The 18,621-nt window shown below is 39.9% G+C and overlaps 1 protein-coding gene across 1 annotated transcript in view; it reads right to left on the bottom strand.

Annotated features, from left to right (window-relative positions):
- CTIF (cap binding complex dependent translation initiation factor) overlaps positions 1-18,621 on the bottom strand; it is a 114,172-nt gene that overhangs the window by 52,100 nt on the left and 43,451 nt on the right. Inside the window, exon 6 of the mRNA XM_070935998.1 lies at positions 15,544-15,620. Coding sequence (XP_070792099.1) covers positions 15,544-15,620 — 77 coding nt within the window. The remainder of the gene's footprint in view (positions 1-15,543; positions 15,621-18,621) is intronic.

The raw sequence follows: 18,621 nt of genomic DNA on the forward strand, positions 1-18,621 counted from the left end.
TTGTTCAAGCATCAGACAGAGAGCGAACTCCCCTGGGGGCTCTCAGGAAGGATAAACTAACCCCAATTTTCCATGACATACAGTGACTTCCGATCTGTGGCTTTTGCAAAAGGCACATCGCGCTTGGGAGCATGCGCCAAGGGCTGCCAATGAACTCAATGCCATTAGTTCTTCCACATGTATCTATAAGTAGGGATGTGCAGCCAAGGATGGGGTTGGTCATTCTGAATCATGGTGAAAGCCGGCTCTCATCTCTGTAACCACGCTCGGAGTTTCTGTATTTTTTTTTTTTTAATTCAGAAAAACTGACTTCACACTTCCCTTTCGGCTGCTGAATGAATGATTCACAACATGTTGTCACTGAACCTTGTCAGCAGTTATAATATGTATGAATGTTCCATGACATATGAGCACCTTGGCCAATTCCTGGGAAGAGAACTCTGACAGAACTAGGTCCAGATGCAAATCCAAATATATTTCTGCACATTATGTTGGCTATAGAGTTATAATAACTTTGTGGGTAGCTTAACAAGATGATTAGTGGCTCACATTAAAAAAAAACCTGCTTTCAGTCATTCTCCGCTCCAGTTCTTTGGAAGCAGGCTGATAGTGTAACCGGATTGCTATGTGGGTCTGACGCATTTTCCCACCGCATTTTCAGGTGGAAAAATCCAAAATTTCCCACAAGTGAAAAGAACAACTTTTGGGATTGGCATGGGGTTCTGAAATTGGATTGTTTCATCTTTGTTCTTCCTGGAACAAACTAAAGATTCTTCTTGAACCCAGGGCAGAATCAATTCTAAAAGATGTTAAGGACCAGAAATTGCTGCACAACCTATCAACTATGGGAGTAACAATTATGGAAAGATACCTAAATTCTGACAATGGATGATTGGCAGCTGATGGAGGTAGCAAAGATGGCTAAACAGACGGCTCTAATTAAAAGAAAAGAATACAACTAACTTTGTCTCTACTTGGAAATTGTTTCTGGACTTTGTGTTTGAGGTGGGGGGAAAAATGAAACTTTGCTTTTGGGTTCTGCTGATTAGGTAAGTTTTTGGTTATAGAAATCATTAGTAAATATTACTATGTAAAAGTAAAAAATTGAGACTGTATGGTATTACTTTATGCTACTGTGCTAAAAAGAGTCGAAATCAATGCTTTTCTTTCTTTTTTTTTTTACCTTTTACCCATCACTTTCTTCTCTTCCCTTTTTTCTTTCCTATTTTCCCATTATTTTTATTTTACTTTGCATTTTATATTTGATAAACTAATAAAACTTGAAACTGGGAGTACAGGTAGTCCTCAATTTTACGACCACAATTGAGCCCAAAATTTCTGCTTTTAAGTGAGACATTTGTTAAGTGAGTTTTGCCCCATTTTATCAACTTAAGAGTTGTTAAGTGAATCACTGCAGTTGATAAACTAGCAACACGGTTGTTAAGTGAATCTCGCTTCCCCATTGGCTTTGCTTGGCAAAAGGTTGCAAAATGTGATCACATGACCTTGGGACACAGCAATGGTCATAAGTATGAACCCGTTGCCAAGCATCTGAATTTTGATCACGTGATCATGGGGCTGCTAAAAAGGTTGTAAGCATGAAAAATGGTCATAAGTCCCTTTTTTCAGTGCCTTTGTAACTTTGAACGGTCACTAAATGAACTGTTGTAAGTCGAGAACTTCCTGTGATAGGTTCCAAAGGTGCTTTTTCAGGAGGCAACTTCAGGAGACTTTCTTGTTTTTTCTTTTGAATGGAAGGATTTATATTCCTTGAAGGATTATACTCCCTAGATTTTTAGCTATACAATTTGGGATGAGCACCCTTTGAATGGTGTGGGAGAGGAATGGATTTCCAAAGGATTTTTTTAAAAAAAATTCTATTCAAAGAAAAAAATGCAGACTACAGGAACCAGGAGCACCACTCAAGTGAGCCTGAGGACAGATAAACCTCCAAGTGCTTCAACGACCCTCTAAAAGGATGCAAATGACCAGCTGTCTGCAAGGAATATAAATTCTTCCCTTCCCCACTATCCTGTCAGAGCTGAAGAAGCTTCTTGGATGAGAAGCAAAACATCTTCAAAAGAAAAAACAAGAAAGTCCAGTTGCCTCCTGAAAAAAAAAGAGCCTTGATAGTACAGGGGTTTAGTGCACCCTGTTATTAACACAGCTGCCTGCAATTTCTGCTGGTTCGAATCTCTCCAAGGCTCAAGGTTGACTCAGCCTTCCATCCTTTCTAAGGTAGGTGAAATGAGGACCCAGTTTGTGGGGGCAATAAGCTGACTTTGTATAAAATATACAAAAGAATGAAGGCTATTGCTTAATGCATTGTAAGCCGCCCTGAGTCTCGGGAGAAGGGCGGCATATAAATCAAATTAAAAAAAAAAAAAAAAAGCACCTTTGGGACAACTATGACTTGGATGAAAGAGCCTTGGTGGTGCAGCGGACTAAAGCGCTGTTAAGTAGCACTTAAGTAGCACTTAGCTGCCAGCTGCCTGCAATTACTGCGAGTTCAAATCTCACCAGGCTCAAGGTTGACTCAGCCTTCCATCCTTCCGAGGTAGGTAAAATGAGGACCCGGATTGTTGGGGCAATAAGCTGACTTTGTATAAAAAAGAACACCGCTTAGGGGGGCCCAAAAGCCCTACTAAGCAGGTATATACAAAAGTATGAAGGCTATTGCTTAACGCATTGTAAGCCGCCCTGAGCCTCCGGAGAAGGGCGGCATATAAATCGAACCAATAAATAAATACAATAAATAAATAAATGACTGAGATTCTCTACAGACTTCCTGTAATAGGGTTCTTCAGCATCCGTGTCTCTGCAGAGAGCCTAGAATGGAACACACCACCTGTTTTTAAATTACTGCAAATTATATTTTAACCCAAGGGGGGCAGTTAAAGATGCTGAGCTTGTCAGCTGGAAAGCTGGCAGCCCAGGTTTGAGATGCATTGGGGTGAACTCCCGTTACTTGCCCCAGGTCCTGCCTACTTAGCAGTTCGAAAGCATGCAAATGCAAGTAGATAAATAGGTACCACTTTGGTGGGAAGGGAACAAGTGTTCTGTGCATCTTGGCACATAATCATGCTGGCTACATGAACATGGAAGCATCTTCAGACAATGCTGGCTCCCTCAGCTAAGAAACAAAGATGAGCACCGACCCCTAAAGTTAGACACGACTGGACAGGGCAAGCCTTCACCTTTATTTTTATTTTTTTATTTTTTTTTAAATTTGATTTATATGCCACCCTTCTCCAGAGACTCAGGGTGGCTTACAATGTGCTAAGCAATAGCCTGCATCCTTTTGTATATTTATACAAAGTCAGCTTATTGCCCCCACAAACTGGGTCCTCAATTTACCTACCTTAGAAAGGATGGAAGGCTGAGTCAACCTTGAGCCTGGCGAGATTTGAACCTGCAGTAATTGCAGGCAGTTGGTCTTAATAACAGGGTGCTTTAGACCACTGTACTACCAAGGCTCCTTTAAGGCTTTACCTTATACTTTAAACCAACCATTTCTAATCTGGTGCCTTTCATATAAATTCATACACAATTCTTATAATTCACTACTGGAGAGGCCATAAATGCAGTGTATGAACTCAAAAGTTTTCGAAAAGCAACACTGCTTTTTTATATTATCTCCCATAAATCACCAGACTGAGATGGGCTGGCTTAGATGTAGCTAAATAATGTAACTGTAAAAAGATGAAAAGCATTTCTGATGATATCCTCATTACTAAAATGATAAAATAATGCCATTAGATCAGGGGTCTCAAACTGGTGGCCCGCGGGCCGAATGCGTCATGAACAGGCCATGCCCACCCCAGCTCCGCGAAGGGGGAAAACATTGTGAAATGTCACTCGACGGCAACGTGACGCGGCGAGTTTGACACTTGTGCATTAGACGGATTCATCGTTGGCTGAATGTCCAAACTGAGAGTATTAATCATATGAAATTGGAGAACGGTATTTGGGCAGAAGGTCAGAGAGCTTTGTGTTCAGCGTTTTTATTAGTAACCTCGATGAAGGGGTTGAGTAGATGATTATCTGGTCTGTGGGTGATATACATGTCATCCTTGTTTTACAACCATAACTGGGCTCAGAATTTCCATCTAACTTGTTGCATTCATAAATCGAGCCAGAGCTGATTTTATTCCATTTTTATGGCAGTCGTTAAGTGAATGCAGTAAATGAGTATTTTTTTTTGGTGCTAGAAATAGACAAAAAAGGTTGCAAACATATTCATGTGACTGGAGGATACTGCAATTGGTCATAAATGTGAGACTATTGCCATGCACCTGAATTGCAACCATGTTTGTATGTGTGTGTGAGAGAGACGATCGTAAGTGTTAGTACAAATGGTAAGTTCCTTTTTTCAAGACTGCTATAACTTTGAACTTTTGAACTTAAACAGTCATAAGTCGAGGAGTACCTGTAAAACAGGAAGGATGGATAAATATCTTAGAAGAGATAAAGAAGACTGAAAAGCTCTTGATCATGTTTGCAACCTGAACTCTGGGGCCTGAAAAGCAAGATGAAGTTTCAAGGAAGGAATGTAAGTTCTGTATTTGGGCAAGAAAAATAAAAGGAACAAGTAAAGAAGGGAAAATGTGGCTTGGCAGGAATATTAGTAAAAAAAGATCCAGGTGGTTGAAATTGTGGAGAATGGGTTACAAGGTCCAATTATCTCTGCTGGGCAACCTGCAGAGCAACTGAAAGAAAATCACCCCAAAACTTGGCCGCTTAAAAAAAAATCAAGAAATTGTAAAATTATAAAAGTCAAATCCATCAGTCAGAAAAAAAAAAGTATGAGATTTAGCAAATAAATTGTCTGGAATCAAATATTACTGAACAACTTGTGGGTTAGAGAAATTTCATGCTTAGAAAAAGAAACACCAGAGTTTAAGGAAGGTAGTCCTCAACTTACAACAGTTCATTAGCGACTGTTCAAAGTTACAATGACACCGAGAAAAATGACTTATGACTGTTTTTCACAGTTACAACCTTTGCAGCATCCCCATAATCATATGATCAAAATTCAGACGCTTGGCAACTGCTTCATATTTATGACCGTTGCTGTGTCCCAAGGTCATGTGATCACTTTTTGCGGCCTTCTGACCAGCAAAGTTAGTTGGAAAGCCAGATTCACTTAACAACCGTGTTACTAACTTAAAAACTGCAGTGATTCACATAACAACTGATGCAAGAAAGGTTGTAAAATAGGGCAAAACTCACTTAACAAATACCTCCCTTAACAACAGAAATGTTGGGCTCAATTGCTGTCGTAAGTCGAGGACTACCTGTACATTGGAAAATCAATTAAAAATTTTAAAAAAAGTTTTGAAACTGAAAAAAAGAAGGTCAATACAAACATCCATTTGGAAGCAGTCAGTGAAAATTCTGAATCGTCAATTCGTAATTATAAAACAGAACCACAGCTGTCTGAATATTAAAAGCTACTTAGAGGAAAAAAGTTTTGGAATGCATGAAAGAAACGGTAAGAAAAAAGATTACCTCCTTTGATATCTATTCAAAAGAAACATTTTAAAAAAGTTTTGTACAGTGCAAATAGGGCTGTCCACTCAAATGATCAAAGGGATGAATCAGCTCATGAACAGCCTTGCAAAAATAACAGCAACAGAACTAGGTTATAAATTAAAAGCAAGCCACCAAACTAAAAATCAGAAGCCAACCTAGAAAATTAAATTGGAAAATGAAATAAATCAATTTAAAAAAAAAAAATCACGATATATAAAATGTAGAGCAATAAAAGTGGGTAAAATGAGAAAATAAATGCAAATGAGAAAAAGTAAGACAATCCTGAAAGCAAAGTAATTGCAGAAGTCATGGAAGAATTAAAATAAAGAATACCAACCACTTCTAACAAAATGGAACAATATGAAAGGAGAGCTAAACAATTCCAAAAACAATAGGTACATTCAAACAAAGGAACACTTGTTTTTCCAGAAAGCTTAATTGAAAACATACAAATCAAGTGGACTCCCAAAAATAAGGAAGAAATATTGGAATTTTTTAAAAAATGAGATAACCATCCCAAAAACAGAATTATATGACCACATGGATACATACAGAAAGACAAATAAAAATAAAAATCTGAGGAAACAGTAAACATAATCGCAACAGCAGAAAAGATAAAAAAAAACAAAATCAGAAGGTGAAGAATTTGAATACCATAGGAAAAAATAAACTTCATGGATTTTAGCTTGAATATCTATTTGACATTCCTGTTTTACAAATCCTTTTTGATTAAGTGTTGCGACAAAGGTTAAGAGAGATGGTTGGCTCAATACAGGCTGGCATTTTTGATCATGAAAAGCAAAAGAAAACACACAACAAAGCAAAGAGCTTTTGGGTTGAATGGCTGTGGTCTCATTTTCTTTTGTTCTGACGTTTTGCCAGCAGCTGTGGCTGGCATCTTCAGAGGCAGAGTGAGTTGCTTTGTGGTGTATCTCTTAACAGATGACAGACAACTGAAATGGGATGAACAGGCTTTGGAATTTAAACCGGATAAGATGTCTAATGAAAAGAAGGACTAGGGGTGACATGATAGCAGCATTCCGATATCTGAGGGGCTGCCACAAAGAAGAGGGGGCCAACCTATTCTCCAAAGCACCTGAAGGCAGGACAAGAAGTAACGGATGGAAACTAATCAAGGAGAGAAGCAACCTAGAACTAAGGAGAAATTTCCTGACGGTGAGAACAAACAAGTTCAGAAGTTGTGGGTGCTCAACCACAGAGGTTTTAAAATGAGGTTCGACAGTCATTTGTCTGGAATGGTTCAGAGTCTCCTGGTTGAGAAGGGGGTTGGAGTAGAAGATCTCCAATGTCCCTTCCAGCTGTGTTATTCTATATTCTGTTCTATCCTGTATTCTGCATTTTGTCTACTGGTGTGGCTGGTCTACACACTCAGCAATTTTTGACCAATCTTCTGCCTACAACATTCAATCTGTTAACAAGAATCCTTGCCAATAACATCGACAAACACCTGGTCTTGAATTCATTGTACCTTCTAGAGTAATATTTTTCAACCTTGGCAACTTTTAAGATGTGCGGACTTCAACTCCCAGAATTCTCCAGTCAATATTCTAGCTGGGGAATTCTGGGAGTCAAAGCCTACACGTCTTTAAAATACCAAGTTTGAAAAACACTGGCCTATAGGAAAAAGGGAACTTCACACATCCAAGCCCAGTAGTTGATTGATAAAACAGTACTATTATGAATTATCCAATCAAGGACAAACGTTTTTACATTTGCTCTGTATGGATAATAGGAAACTATGTGCAAAAGCATGGAAAAAAGTTACTTTTAGGAATCTTTAGTGATGTCGCGAGAATAGAATTTAAACTGATCAAATGTGCAGCACTAGCAATTACAAAAAGAAAAAGTTGAATAATGGATTTGAACTATGGATTGGTACAAAGCCTTGACAATGGAGGGAAGTTATAAGTATTTGGGTATTTTAGAAGTAAATAATATTTTGTATGCACCAGTGAAAAAAGAAAACCCGCATGGAATATGTAAAACAAGTTAGAAAAGTTTTTAAAAGGAAGTTGAATTATGATAATATAATCAAAGCCATTAATATCTGACCTATGTTTACAATATCCCACAGCAGGCATTAATGATCGGACAAACGTGGAATTAGATGCTTTAAAACACAAGACCCAAAACATACGACAATTCAGCATGCATTTACACCCCAAAATTGACACAGATCATTTGTATCTATCAAGAGAAAATGGTGGTTGTGATTTGTTGCAAGTGAAGTAACTGAGAATGAAATTTTATATAAATTATTACAGGTAGTCTTTGACGTACAACCAAAATTGGGACCAGATTTTCTGTCGCTAAACAAGCATGTTGTTAAGTGATTCCTGCCCAATTTTACAATCTTTTTGCCACAGTTCTATGCAAATCATTACAGTTGTTAAGTGAATCATGTGGTCATTAAGTGAATTCAGCTTCCCCTATTAATCTGGCCTGTTGGATGCTGACTGGGAAAATTTATTTATTTATTTATTTATTGGTTCGATTTATATGCCGCCCTTCTCCGGAGACTCAGGGAGGCTTACAATGCGTTAAGCAATAGCCTTCATACCTTTGTATATATCTGCTTAGTAGGCCTTTCGGGCCCCCCCAAGCGGTGTTCTTTTTTTATACAAAGTCAGTTTATTGCCCCCACAATCCGGGTCCTCATTTTACCCTCCTCGGAAGGATGGAAGGCTGAGTCAGCCTTGAGCCTGGTGAGATTTGAACTTGCAGTAATTACAGGCAGCTGGCAGCTAAAGTGCTAAACAGTGCTTTAGTCCGCTGCTCCACCAAGGCTCTTATTAAAATGATAAATGGGTGATTCATGATCCCAGGATAGTGCAATTGTCATAAATACATGTTGATTGCCAAATGGCTGAATTTTGATCATATGACAGCAGGGATGCTGCAACAGTTGTCGATGCAAGAGCTGGTTGTGAGTCCTTTTTTTCAAGGGTGTTGTAAATTTGGTCACTGAACGAATGGTTATAAGTCAAGGACTACCTATACATAAAGGTAAACAAAGAAAGGATGCTAATAAGGGTCTGCCAGGAAAACATTTTGAATGTGGCAGAATCAAAGGTGAACATACAAAACCGCCTAGCTAGAAAAGTGAATGAAAAAATGGAATAACAGAATAACAGAGTTGGAAGGGACCTTGGAGGTCTTCTAGTCCAACCCCCTGCCCAGGCAGGAAACCCTACACCACTTCAGACAAATGGTTATCCAACCTCTTCTTAAAAATTTCCAGTGTTGGAGCATTTACAACTTCTGGAGGCAAGTTGTTCCACTGATTAATTGTTCTAACTGTCAGGAAATTTCTCCTTAGTTCTAAGTTGCTTCTCTCCTTGATTAGTTTCCACCCATTGCTTCTTGTCCTGCCCTCAGGTGCTTTGGAGAATAGTTTGACTCCCTCTTCTTTGGGGCAACCCCTGAGATATTGGAAGACTGCTATCATGTCTCCCCTAGTCCTTCCTTTCATCAAACTAGACATACCCAGTTCCTGCAACCGTTCTTTATATGTTTTAGCCTCCAATCCCCTAATCATCTTTGTTGCTCTTCTCTGCACTCTTTCTAGAGTCTCAGTTTTACATCGTGGCAACCAAAACTGAATGCAATATTCCAAGTGTGGCCTTACCAAGGCATAATTGACCTATGCATGGTCTACGGTTGAAAGAAATTGAAGGCAAGGTGAACAGTATGTAAATTTGGCTATGACTTTAAGTTGGAGGAAACAGAAGGCTTAACATTTGCTGTACAAAAAGTACTAGCAACAAATCACATAAAAACATTTTAAAAAGCAAAAAGTGAAACCAGAGCACATGTAGACCACACAAATAAAAAAAATAAGACTGTTCATTACCTAAATGCGCATTATAAGACATGACTGTGCGGTTAAAATGATATGCCAAAACTTATACATGGCCCAGTATATGTCATAACCTGGGTTATAGATGTATTGGGTATGTTCATAAGGTTGACAAAGTGCTTCAGAATAGTGGTGGAAAGCTATTACGGTATTTCTGAATTCAGACAGATCTACGCCTAGAATACAGCTTGCCTAACATTACAGTATAGGTAGTCCTTGATTAACTACAATTGAACCCAAAATTTATGTTGCTAAGTGAGGCATTTGTTAAGTGAATTTTGCCCCATTTTACATCCTTTCTTGCCACAGTTATTAGGTGAATCCGTGCAGTTGTTACGTTAGTGACACCGTTGTTAAGTGAATTTGGCTTCCCCACTAACTTTCCTTGTAAGAAGATTGCAAAAGGGGATCACATGACTTCCGGACACTGTAGCCATCATAAATATGAAGCAGTTGCTAAGCGTCTGAGTAAGTAAGTAAGTACAGTGGTGAAATCTGAACTGGTTTACTACCGGTTCACTGCCTGCGCATGGGCTCTGTGCAAGCGCCCACCGCACCCACGCATGCACAGTGCGCACCACGTGCCTGCTGCACATGTATATGCGCAGTGCGCACCACGCACCAAAAGCTAGGTGCACGCACACACGCAGTGCACACCAAAAGGAGGCATGGGAAGGAAGATAAGTAGAATAGTGCACGGGGGAGTGTCTGTGATCAGCTGTGGCACGCAATCGTGGGAGCCTTTTTCTTTTTACTTTTTAAAAGCATTTTTTTACTACTGGCTCGGGCGAACAGGTAGTAAAAGAATGCATTTAAAAGGTAAAAAAATGGCTCCGACGATCACAGCTGTGGCATGCAGTCATCAGAGCCTTTTTTTCTTTTAGTAGGTAGTAGGTAGGTAGTAAAAAAATGTTTAAAAAGTAAAAAAAAAAGTTCCCATGATCACGCATCGCTCAGCTGATCGTCGGAACTTTTTTTTTTTTTTTAACATTTTTTTACTACCGGTTCAGCAAACCAGTAGCCTTTTTTTACTACCAGTTCGGGTGAACCGGACCAAACCAGTAGCATTTCATCCCTGAGTAAGTAAGTAAGTAAGTAAATAAGTAAGTATGAAAACCGCTTTCATAAGTCGCTTTTTTCAGTGCCGTTGTAACTTTGAACAGTTACTAAATGAACTGTTGTAAGTCGAGGACTACCTGTACTTGAGGAAAGTGCAAGCTTGATTTATAGATGTAGCACTAGACAATGATATCGGAGTATTGGCTAGTCTAAAGAAAAAAAATTAGGAGTGACATAATAGCAGTATTCCAATAAGCCACAAAGAAGAGGGGGTCAAATTATTATCCGAGGCACCAGAGGGCTTAGTTACCAAACTATATTTGGTAACTAAGCAAAAAGTGAAGCAACCTGGAATTAAGGAGAAACTTCCTAACAGTGAGAACAATTAACCAGCGGAATACCTTCCCTTCAGAAGTCGTGGGTGCTTCATCACTGGAGGTTTTTAAGAAGAGACTAGATAGTCACTTATCTGAAATATTATAGGTTCTCCTGCTTGAGCAGAGGGCTGGACTAGAAGACCTCCAAGGTCCCTTCAAGCTCAAGTCTAATTTTAATTCTAATTCTACTCTAAGTTTACCTCCCATCATTGTGAACATTTTCAATGGTTTTGCTACAAACCAGCCACTGCTGTGGAATGGAAAGGATCTGGCCAGCCAACTAATCTGTCCATCCCTCTAGTCAAAAAGTAGTACCTGATTCCTAGACTCCCGCCAACACTTGAAGCCTGAGTGGCGCTACAATCCATCAAGAGGCATTTTCCCTTCTCTTTGATGGCAGCAAGATTATTTTGTGCACAAAAATGGAAGGACACTTTAATTTCCACAATGGATGAATGCAGTGGTGAAACGTAAAATTTGTTACTGTGGGCGTGGCTTGGTGGGTGGGTGTGTAATGTGACTGGGTGGGCGTGGCCATTTTTTTTCTTTTTACTTTTTTAAAGCATTTTTTTACAATCTGAATAGGTTGTAAAAAATGCTTTTAAAAGTAAAAAAAAAGGCTCTGATGATCACAGCTGTGGCGCACAATCGTCAGAGCCTTTTTTTTTTTACCTTTTAAAAGCAGGAAGTAATGACATCCGGGTGGGTGGGTGGAGCCTCGCGCCACCATCGCTACCAGTTCTCTGAACGACCTGCCACAATCGCTACCGGATCGCCCGATCCGGTCTGAACCAGGAGCCTTTCACCCCTGGATGAATGGCTGCAGAAGTTGATGGAGTTAGCAGAGATGGCTAAACTGACTGTTTGGATTAAAGACAAAAACACAACTACTTTTGTTTCTACTCGGAAGCCGCTTCTGGACTTTGTATTCGAGGTGGGGGAAAAAAATGAAACTTTGATTTTGGGTTTTACCGATTAGACAGGTTTGTTGTTATAGAAATGGCTAGTTTTATAATAGCCAGATATTGGAAATTAGATGTGAATTTTAGAATAGAAGAATGGTATTGTGAAATGTGGAAATTAGCTTTAAACGATAAAATGACATGTGATATTAAAATTAGAAATGGTGACTATAAAGAAGATATTTTCTGGAAAATTTGGAAACCATTTGTGGACTATGCGCTAGGAAAATTGGATGCTTCGGTACCTGTACCCCGAGAACGTGGATTTTGGCGATCATGAGGATATATCCGAAGAACCAAATCTTCCTTTCTTATGTATAGCACAAGGTGAAATATTGTATACGTTGTTTGTAATATTAGTAATTTATTTATAAAAGAAAAAAAAGAAAAAAAGAAATGGCTAGTTTATACTATTATGTAAAAGTAAGAAATTGATATTATTACCACTGCACTATCCCCTATCTTTCCTATTATTTTCTTTTGTATTTTTATATCTTATAGTATTCATATATAAATAAATTATATATTTATTTATATATTTATATATATAAATTATATAAGTTATCTGTTGTTCCTTTTCCCTCCCTCCATTCCTTTTAGGTGTTTTCTTCCTGTTTTAAGGGAGGAAGAATAGGATGCGGTAATGGGTCAACCAGGTTGGTGTAATATGTGAAGGTCCTGAGCTAGAAACTGGGCGATGGTGAGTTCTAGTTTCCCCTCAGGCCTGCAAGATGACAGGGTGATTTTGGGCCAGTCATTCTCCCTCAGCCAAACCCACCTCACAGCCATTTTGTCGTGCGAAAAATAGGAGGGGCAACCATTGTGTACACCGTTCTGGGTTGTACAAATAAAGGCAGGATCTAAGCCTAACAAAAGTACATAAATAAAGCCTAGCTAAGTAAACTATTAAGAAGGCAGGGGTGGGGGGGAGAGAAATCTTATCCAGCTTCTTCTTCTCCTTCAGAAACCTCAGCCAAGCTTGTTATCAAAGGTGGAAACGAAGAAAAATGGTTCACCGGGAAGGAGCTTAGAAAATGCTTTTTTTTTTTTTTGCGGAAACATAACAAACAAAGCGTATTTGCCAACAGCTATTTTAAGCTTCATATGGAAAGCAAGGTGTCATTTCCTCCAGATAGGAAGTCAATTAAAACATTAGCAACAAAAACATTTTGGTTTTGGTTATTCAAACACCGAGTCAAATCACCTGTAGAAAAGTCACTCAAGTAGAAAGGCTGTCTCTTGTTATTTAATCAGTGAATATTGACCAAATACCTCTTGCAGCCTGAAGAGATAAGGAATGAGGGAGTTTAGCTTATACAGGTAGTCCTTGACTTAAAAACCATCCATTTAGTGACTCTTTGATAGTCATTTTTCACAGCATTGTAGCATTCCCATGGTCACGTGATCAAAATTTGGATGTTTGGCATGTATTTATGAGGGTTGCAGTGTGACCTTCGGACAAGCAAAGTCAATGGGGAAGTGATCACTTTTTGTGACCTTCGGACAAGTCAATGGGGAACCCAGATTCACTTAACAACTGCAGTGATTCACTTAACAACCATACTAAGAAAGGTCATAAAATGGGGTAAAATTCATTTAACAACTGTCTTGCTTAGCAATGAAAATGTTGGGCTCAATTATGGTCGTATGTCGAGGACTACTTGTACCGCATTCTTCCTGTACTGCAGGCCCATATAAACTGAGGCCTGAGGGTTTGCAAGAACCAGACTGAACTGGTAGCAACCCACCACTGGGAAGGACCCATCTAAGGACTTGTGGACACAGCACTTAAGAAGAAGACTTAGCTCTCAGCTCTCTTTTCTGTCAGCTTTGGAAGCCATATTAGGCCGGAAGCTTCCATGCTGCCGCCTTCTCATGTGTGGGAAAGTAGGAGGGGGGATTTAGTAGTGGGGTTGTCTGTAGACATAATAGCATTCTTCCTGTCGGTCAAGGTCAGGCCGATCCTGCATCTGGAGGAGTGGTTGAGTGCTGTCTCGAGATGGGACGGATGTTGATTGGAGCATGTGATCGACTGAGGACTGAGGGGATGGTTTTGGAGGTTTTGATTTACTGAGGGAAAACCCGGACCTCTCAGAGTCAGGTTTTCCCAGATGTGCCAGTTTACCTATTCTAGTAAATAGAACTTTGAAAAATGCTTGCTTCAGAGTTTTACTTGGAGTTGGGGGGTTTCTAGAACGCTGACACTTTCCATGTGCTCCTTGCTTGAGAGCAGTAGGGCCACCACTCATCCCTGCTGTGAGGGAATTGTGAGGCATCTGTCAACATGGCTCCCTGAGGATGCCTTCACCGTGATGCATGTATAGAGTAGAAAACAATTTCACAGAGTGGAGAATTGTACAAGCTCTGATTCACTGCCTATCCTGGTTCATCACTGGAAGCAACTTTTTGTTGCTAATAATAGGATGAGTCCTGCAAAACTTCAAACTGGCATTTGTTCTGCCCCAGCTCTGGATTTCCGAGGATATTGACACACACCAACGGTCCTTATCAAATTTATTAAGTAGCAAGAATAAACCAAAGTCCGGCAAAGGTTGGCAACCAGCTCAGAAAACAAAATACGATAAGACTTTTCCAAAAATGCTCTGATGATAATTACAAGTTGTTTCCAGCAAGAAACTTACTAACCGTGTGTGACTTAACTAGGCTAAGGGAGTGGCCAATTATCCTCAAGCCTTACTCTCGAGGAGACCTCCTCCTCCTGAGTAGCCACTCCTGCCTTTTGGCAGCCCTGCGTGCTCGAGCATTGAGAAGAGGCTCCTCCACTTCGCTCTCTCCACTTGAAGGAGCCTCTGGAGGTTCTGAAGGCCCTGGCTGAGTCTCTGCCTCTGGCACCACATCCTCTTCAGCCTCCTCACTGTCCGACGCAACCGCCGGCTGCTGGCGCGACACCACACCAGCCTCCTCGTTGTCGGGATCAGCCACGATCTGTGCAGGCCGCTGGCGGGCCACAACAGCATTGGAAGTTTCCATCTCTGCTTCATTTCTTTGCGCCCGACCTTCTGCGCATGCACTTTGCTGGTGCGTGTGCCTTTTGCGCATGCGCCCGGCTTAAAAAAAGTGCCTAAATAGGATGGCATAGAGCTGGGGCAGGTGTGTGGGCTCACCCGCAATTTCTGCTACCGGTTCAGGTGAACTGGTCCGAACCGGCTAAATACCACGTGTGTGTGTGTGTGTGTGTTTGTACACACACACACGCACACACACACGCACACACACACACATATATATATATATGATGTATATAAGATATACATCAACTTCAATACATGAACAGTGTGGCATCTGAGTATCATTCTTTTTAGTACAAATAACAATGATATTAATAATATTTGTTATATTAGTCAAGCTTTTGTAATCTTAGTGTTGATACACATTTTCGTATTAAAATATAATCCTTCATTATTTAATTGTTCAGTGTTTCAGTGTGCCATTCTAATGCCAATCACAATATTAGCTGGGCATATATAGTAATACCATCTTTCAATCTCTAATCTTTCCATCTGGTTACTGCTTTTATTTTATTATATAAAAATGTGTATACTAATATTCCCCCCGTTTCTTATTTCTAACTCTATTCTGACTTTTATTCAGGCCACCATTACTAGATCTGCTTCATTTCTGATGTGGACAATAAGAAGAACCAGTTTTTGGGGAGGGGGGCAAGGGGGAATTATTGACAGAAATTCAGAATGCAAAGTCTTTCCCCTACCTCCGGTCGTTCCTCCTCCTCCTGAACAGTTTTTTGGTGTGTGCAATTTCTGCTTCATGTGGCAATGGGTGACAGCCCTGGCATAAAACAGGGGAAAAAAGGAAGATGGTTATAAGTTCAATAAGAAGAACCAGAAAATACTCATGATTATGGCAAGGAGCAGAATGTAACTGTCTCTGGCCTTCCAGATCTTTAGAACCTCTTGAAATGCTGGTTCAGACAAACCGCTCATTTTAATTTTTCCTAAGAGTTGCTAGAACAAAGTAAGCTTATGATGATTAAGAGTAGAATTGCATGCTATTCATACAATCAAACTTCACCATTGCAATGCAGTGTGAAAAATGCTATTGCTTCAAAGTTTTAAGACCATCACATATCATGCATCCATGACCATCATAAAGTATTCTGGGAATTGAAGTCCATAGGAACTCAGATCGTGGATGCTTGGACTAGATTTTTCAAATTCTGGTATTCATCCAAAATTATTGTAATAGGAAAATGCTTTCCATTTGTGTACAGTATCACCAGGTGTCAACTTTCCCAGGTAGACCAGACAGGAAAAACAACCAAATGAACTACTGTAATTCTACTTTATTGCAAGGCTAATTAACAGAATTTTGCAAATCTGAAAGTAAAGATCACTTTTTACAGCCTGATAAATGCAGAAGCATCTGGACAGTCACTTTGAGAACAAATTGTAGGATCGCAACTGGTTGTTTTTTTTTCCCCAACTGCCTTTTTATTAGCATAATACAATTCTGACTTGCCTTAGAGGCAATTTCATTGTTACTTGAGATGTTTTAAAATGGTTTAATCCGGTAACAGACTGAGCACAATTGAACCCCTATCAAATTCCACTAACTTATTTACTTAATATACTTCTATGCTGCATTCCAGGGTAAAACTTCTCAGCGAGAGGCTCATAATTGGAATAAAAGAGAAAGTCCAGGCAAGGAAATAATTTATGATAAATCAAAGCATTCAATATAAAACAAATGTGAAATTTGGACATTTAAAAGGTGAGAGTGGAAGGAAAAACATTCATGAGCATCAGTCATACAACTGTGGCACCAAGACTTAATCTTAAAAGCCTCTCAAATAGCATTTCAGAAAGTGAGGCCATTCCTGCAGTAGAAGTTTGCTTGCAATTAATAGAAATGACAGTTTGTAAGATCCCAAGATGCCTACAAGTCAGGAGCCCCTTAGAACAGCTTTCTATATTGGCTCATTCATAAGAAGAGGTTGGACAACCATTTGTCTGAAACGGTATAGAGTTTCCTGCTTGAGCAGGGGGTTGGACTAAAAGACCTCCAAGGTCCCTTCCAACTCTGTTATTCTGTTAAATGAACATACCAACTCCAGAGTGCTCTTCATGAAGAATAAACCACTGTTGTCCAAACTGAAATGGTTTGAACACCAGAGTGGTTGCTTCTTGACCAGTTGGATGTCAACCTCTCCGGTCCTCATCCTACTTTTCTAGAACTTGCCTGGTCTCCTAACATTTCTTACATTCCGCGCTTCCATATCAATCTTCTCCCCATCTAATAAGAAAACTACATTAAATCATCCTATCTCCTCTCCTTTTAGAATGGGTTATCTCATCAGATCCATTAAACCACTGAATATGGATTTAGTTTACAACCCAATGTATGTATGTATGTATGTATGTAATTTATATGCCGCCCTTCTCCCGAAGGACTCAGGGCTGCTTACAAAGAACAGAACAAAAATTACATAAACATTAAAAATCCAATTAAAAATTAATTAAAATTATTTAAAATCACCCCTGCGGATCAGCCCATTTGATGAAAGAGCCACATCTTCAATTCGCGGCGGAAGGAGAGGAGGTCAGGGACTGTCCTAAGGCCAGTGGGCAGCCCATTCCAGAGGGTCGGCGCTCCCACAGAGAACGTTCTCCCCCTAGGGGCCACCAGCCGACATTGTCTGGCTGACGGCACCTTGAGGAGGCCCACTCTATGGGAGCGCACAGGACGATGGGACAATTCAACCTTTGAAGTCAGAAAAAGGGAAAGCTCAGCTCCACCTTCCTAGCCAGTATGGCCAATGATCAGGGATGACAATTGGAGGAATTCCTTATGAATTCTCTACTCCTGTGGCAGACATTCCACAATGTTGGAATTATCTTTGTCTGTCTGGCACTATTTGAACCCAGAGAAAAGGTCTGATGGTATGTTTACCTTGATTTACATGGCCGATTTGTGTGGTGCACTCAAACAAATCAGCCATCAATAGGCACATAGAGATAAACAACATCTACATACCATTTTAAAGAGACAATCAAAAAGTCCAAAAGGAAACAAAAAGACCAAAATACCTCCTCACCATCAGTCAACACCCGGATGAGCAGAAATTGAAGTCAAGATAACACTAGGCCAACAATCAAGAAGCAAATAATACCCCAGTCAAGAAACTACTAACTCAAACAAACAAGCTAACAAATAATAAAAATAAAGAACAGCCTAATCAAGAAAGACCACTCCCACCAACACTGACAGGGCAAGCCACAAGTATATAAAATGAGAGCAAACCCCACTCCTTTACTAGCACTGATGATGTAACCTAGTTTGGTAATGAAATGTCTGCAAGAAGTTTTAGCGTTTCATTACTATTGTTTAAAGCAGGGGTCCCCAACCCCCAATTTGCGGGCCTGTACTGGTTTGCAGTCTGTGGGAACTAGGCTGCGTAAGCAATGGGTGAGCGAGCCCAGCTTCATCTGCACGTGTGCAGGAGTTGTATAAGCTGTATATGTGAAACCACGGAAGACAACTTTTCTTCCAAAGTTGGTCCCTAGAGCCAGAAAAGTTGGGGACTGCTGGCTTAAAGAACACCCCATTTCTTGGAAGAAGAGGATCCCTAATAATTGCAGAGTGTTACTCATTTTCCTAGCACCACAAAACTGTCAGTTTGCAAGCAGTAGAAGTATTTTATTCATGCTAGCCAGTGCCCGGCATCTAAAGAGGGATTCAGTCTGCAACTATCTGGAACAATTCGTTTCCCTGTTTATCTTATAATTTTCTTACAGGCTACCTTTATCTATATAAATCCTTTTCTGAATAA

Source organism: Pituophis catenifer, unplaced genomic scaffold (assembly GCF_029215685.1).
Source record: "Pituophis catenifer annectens isolate HBS135680 unplaced genomic scaffold, rPitCat1.0.hap2 SCAF_2, whole genome shotgun sequence".
In the NCBI taxonomy this organism is placed as follows: Eukaryota; Metazoa; Chordata; class Lepidosauria; order Squamata; family Colubridae; genus Pituophis; species Pituophis catenifer.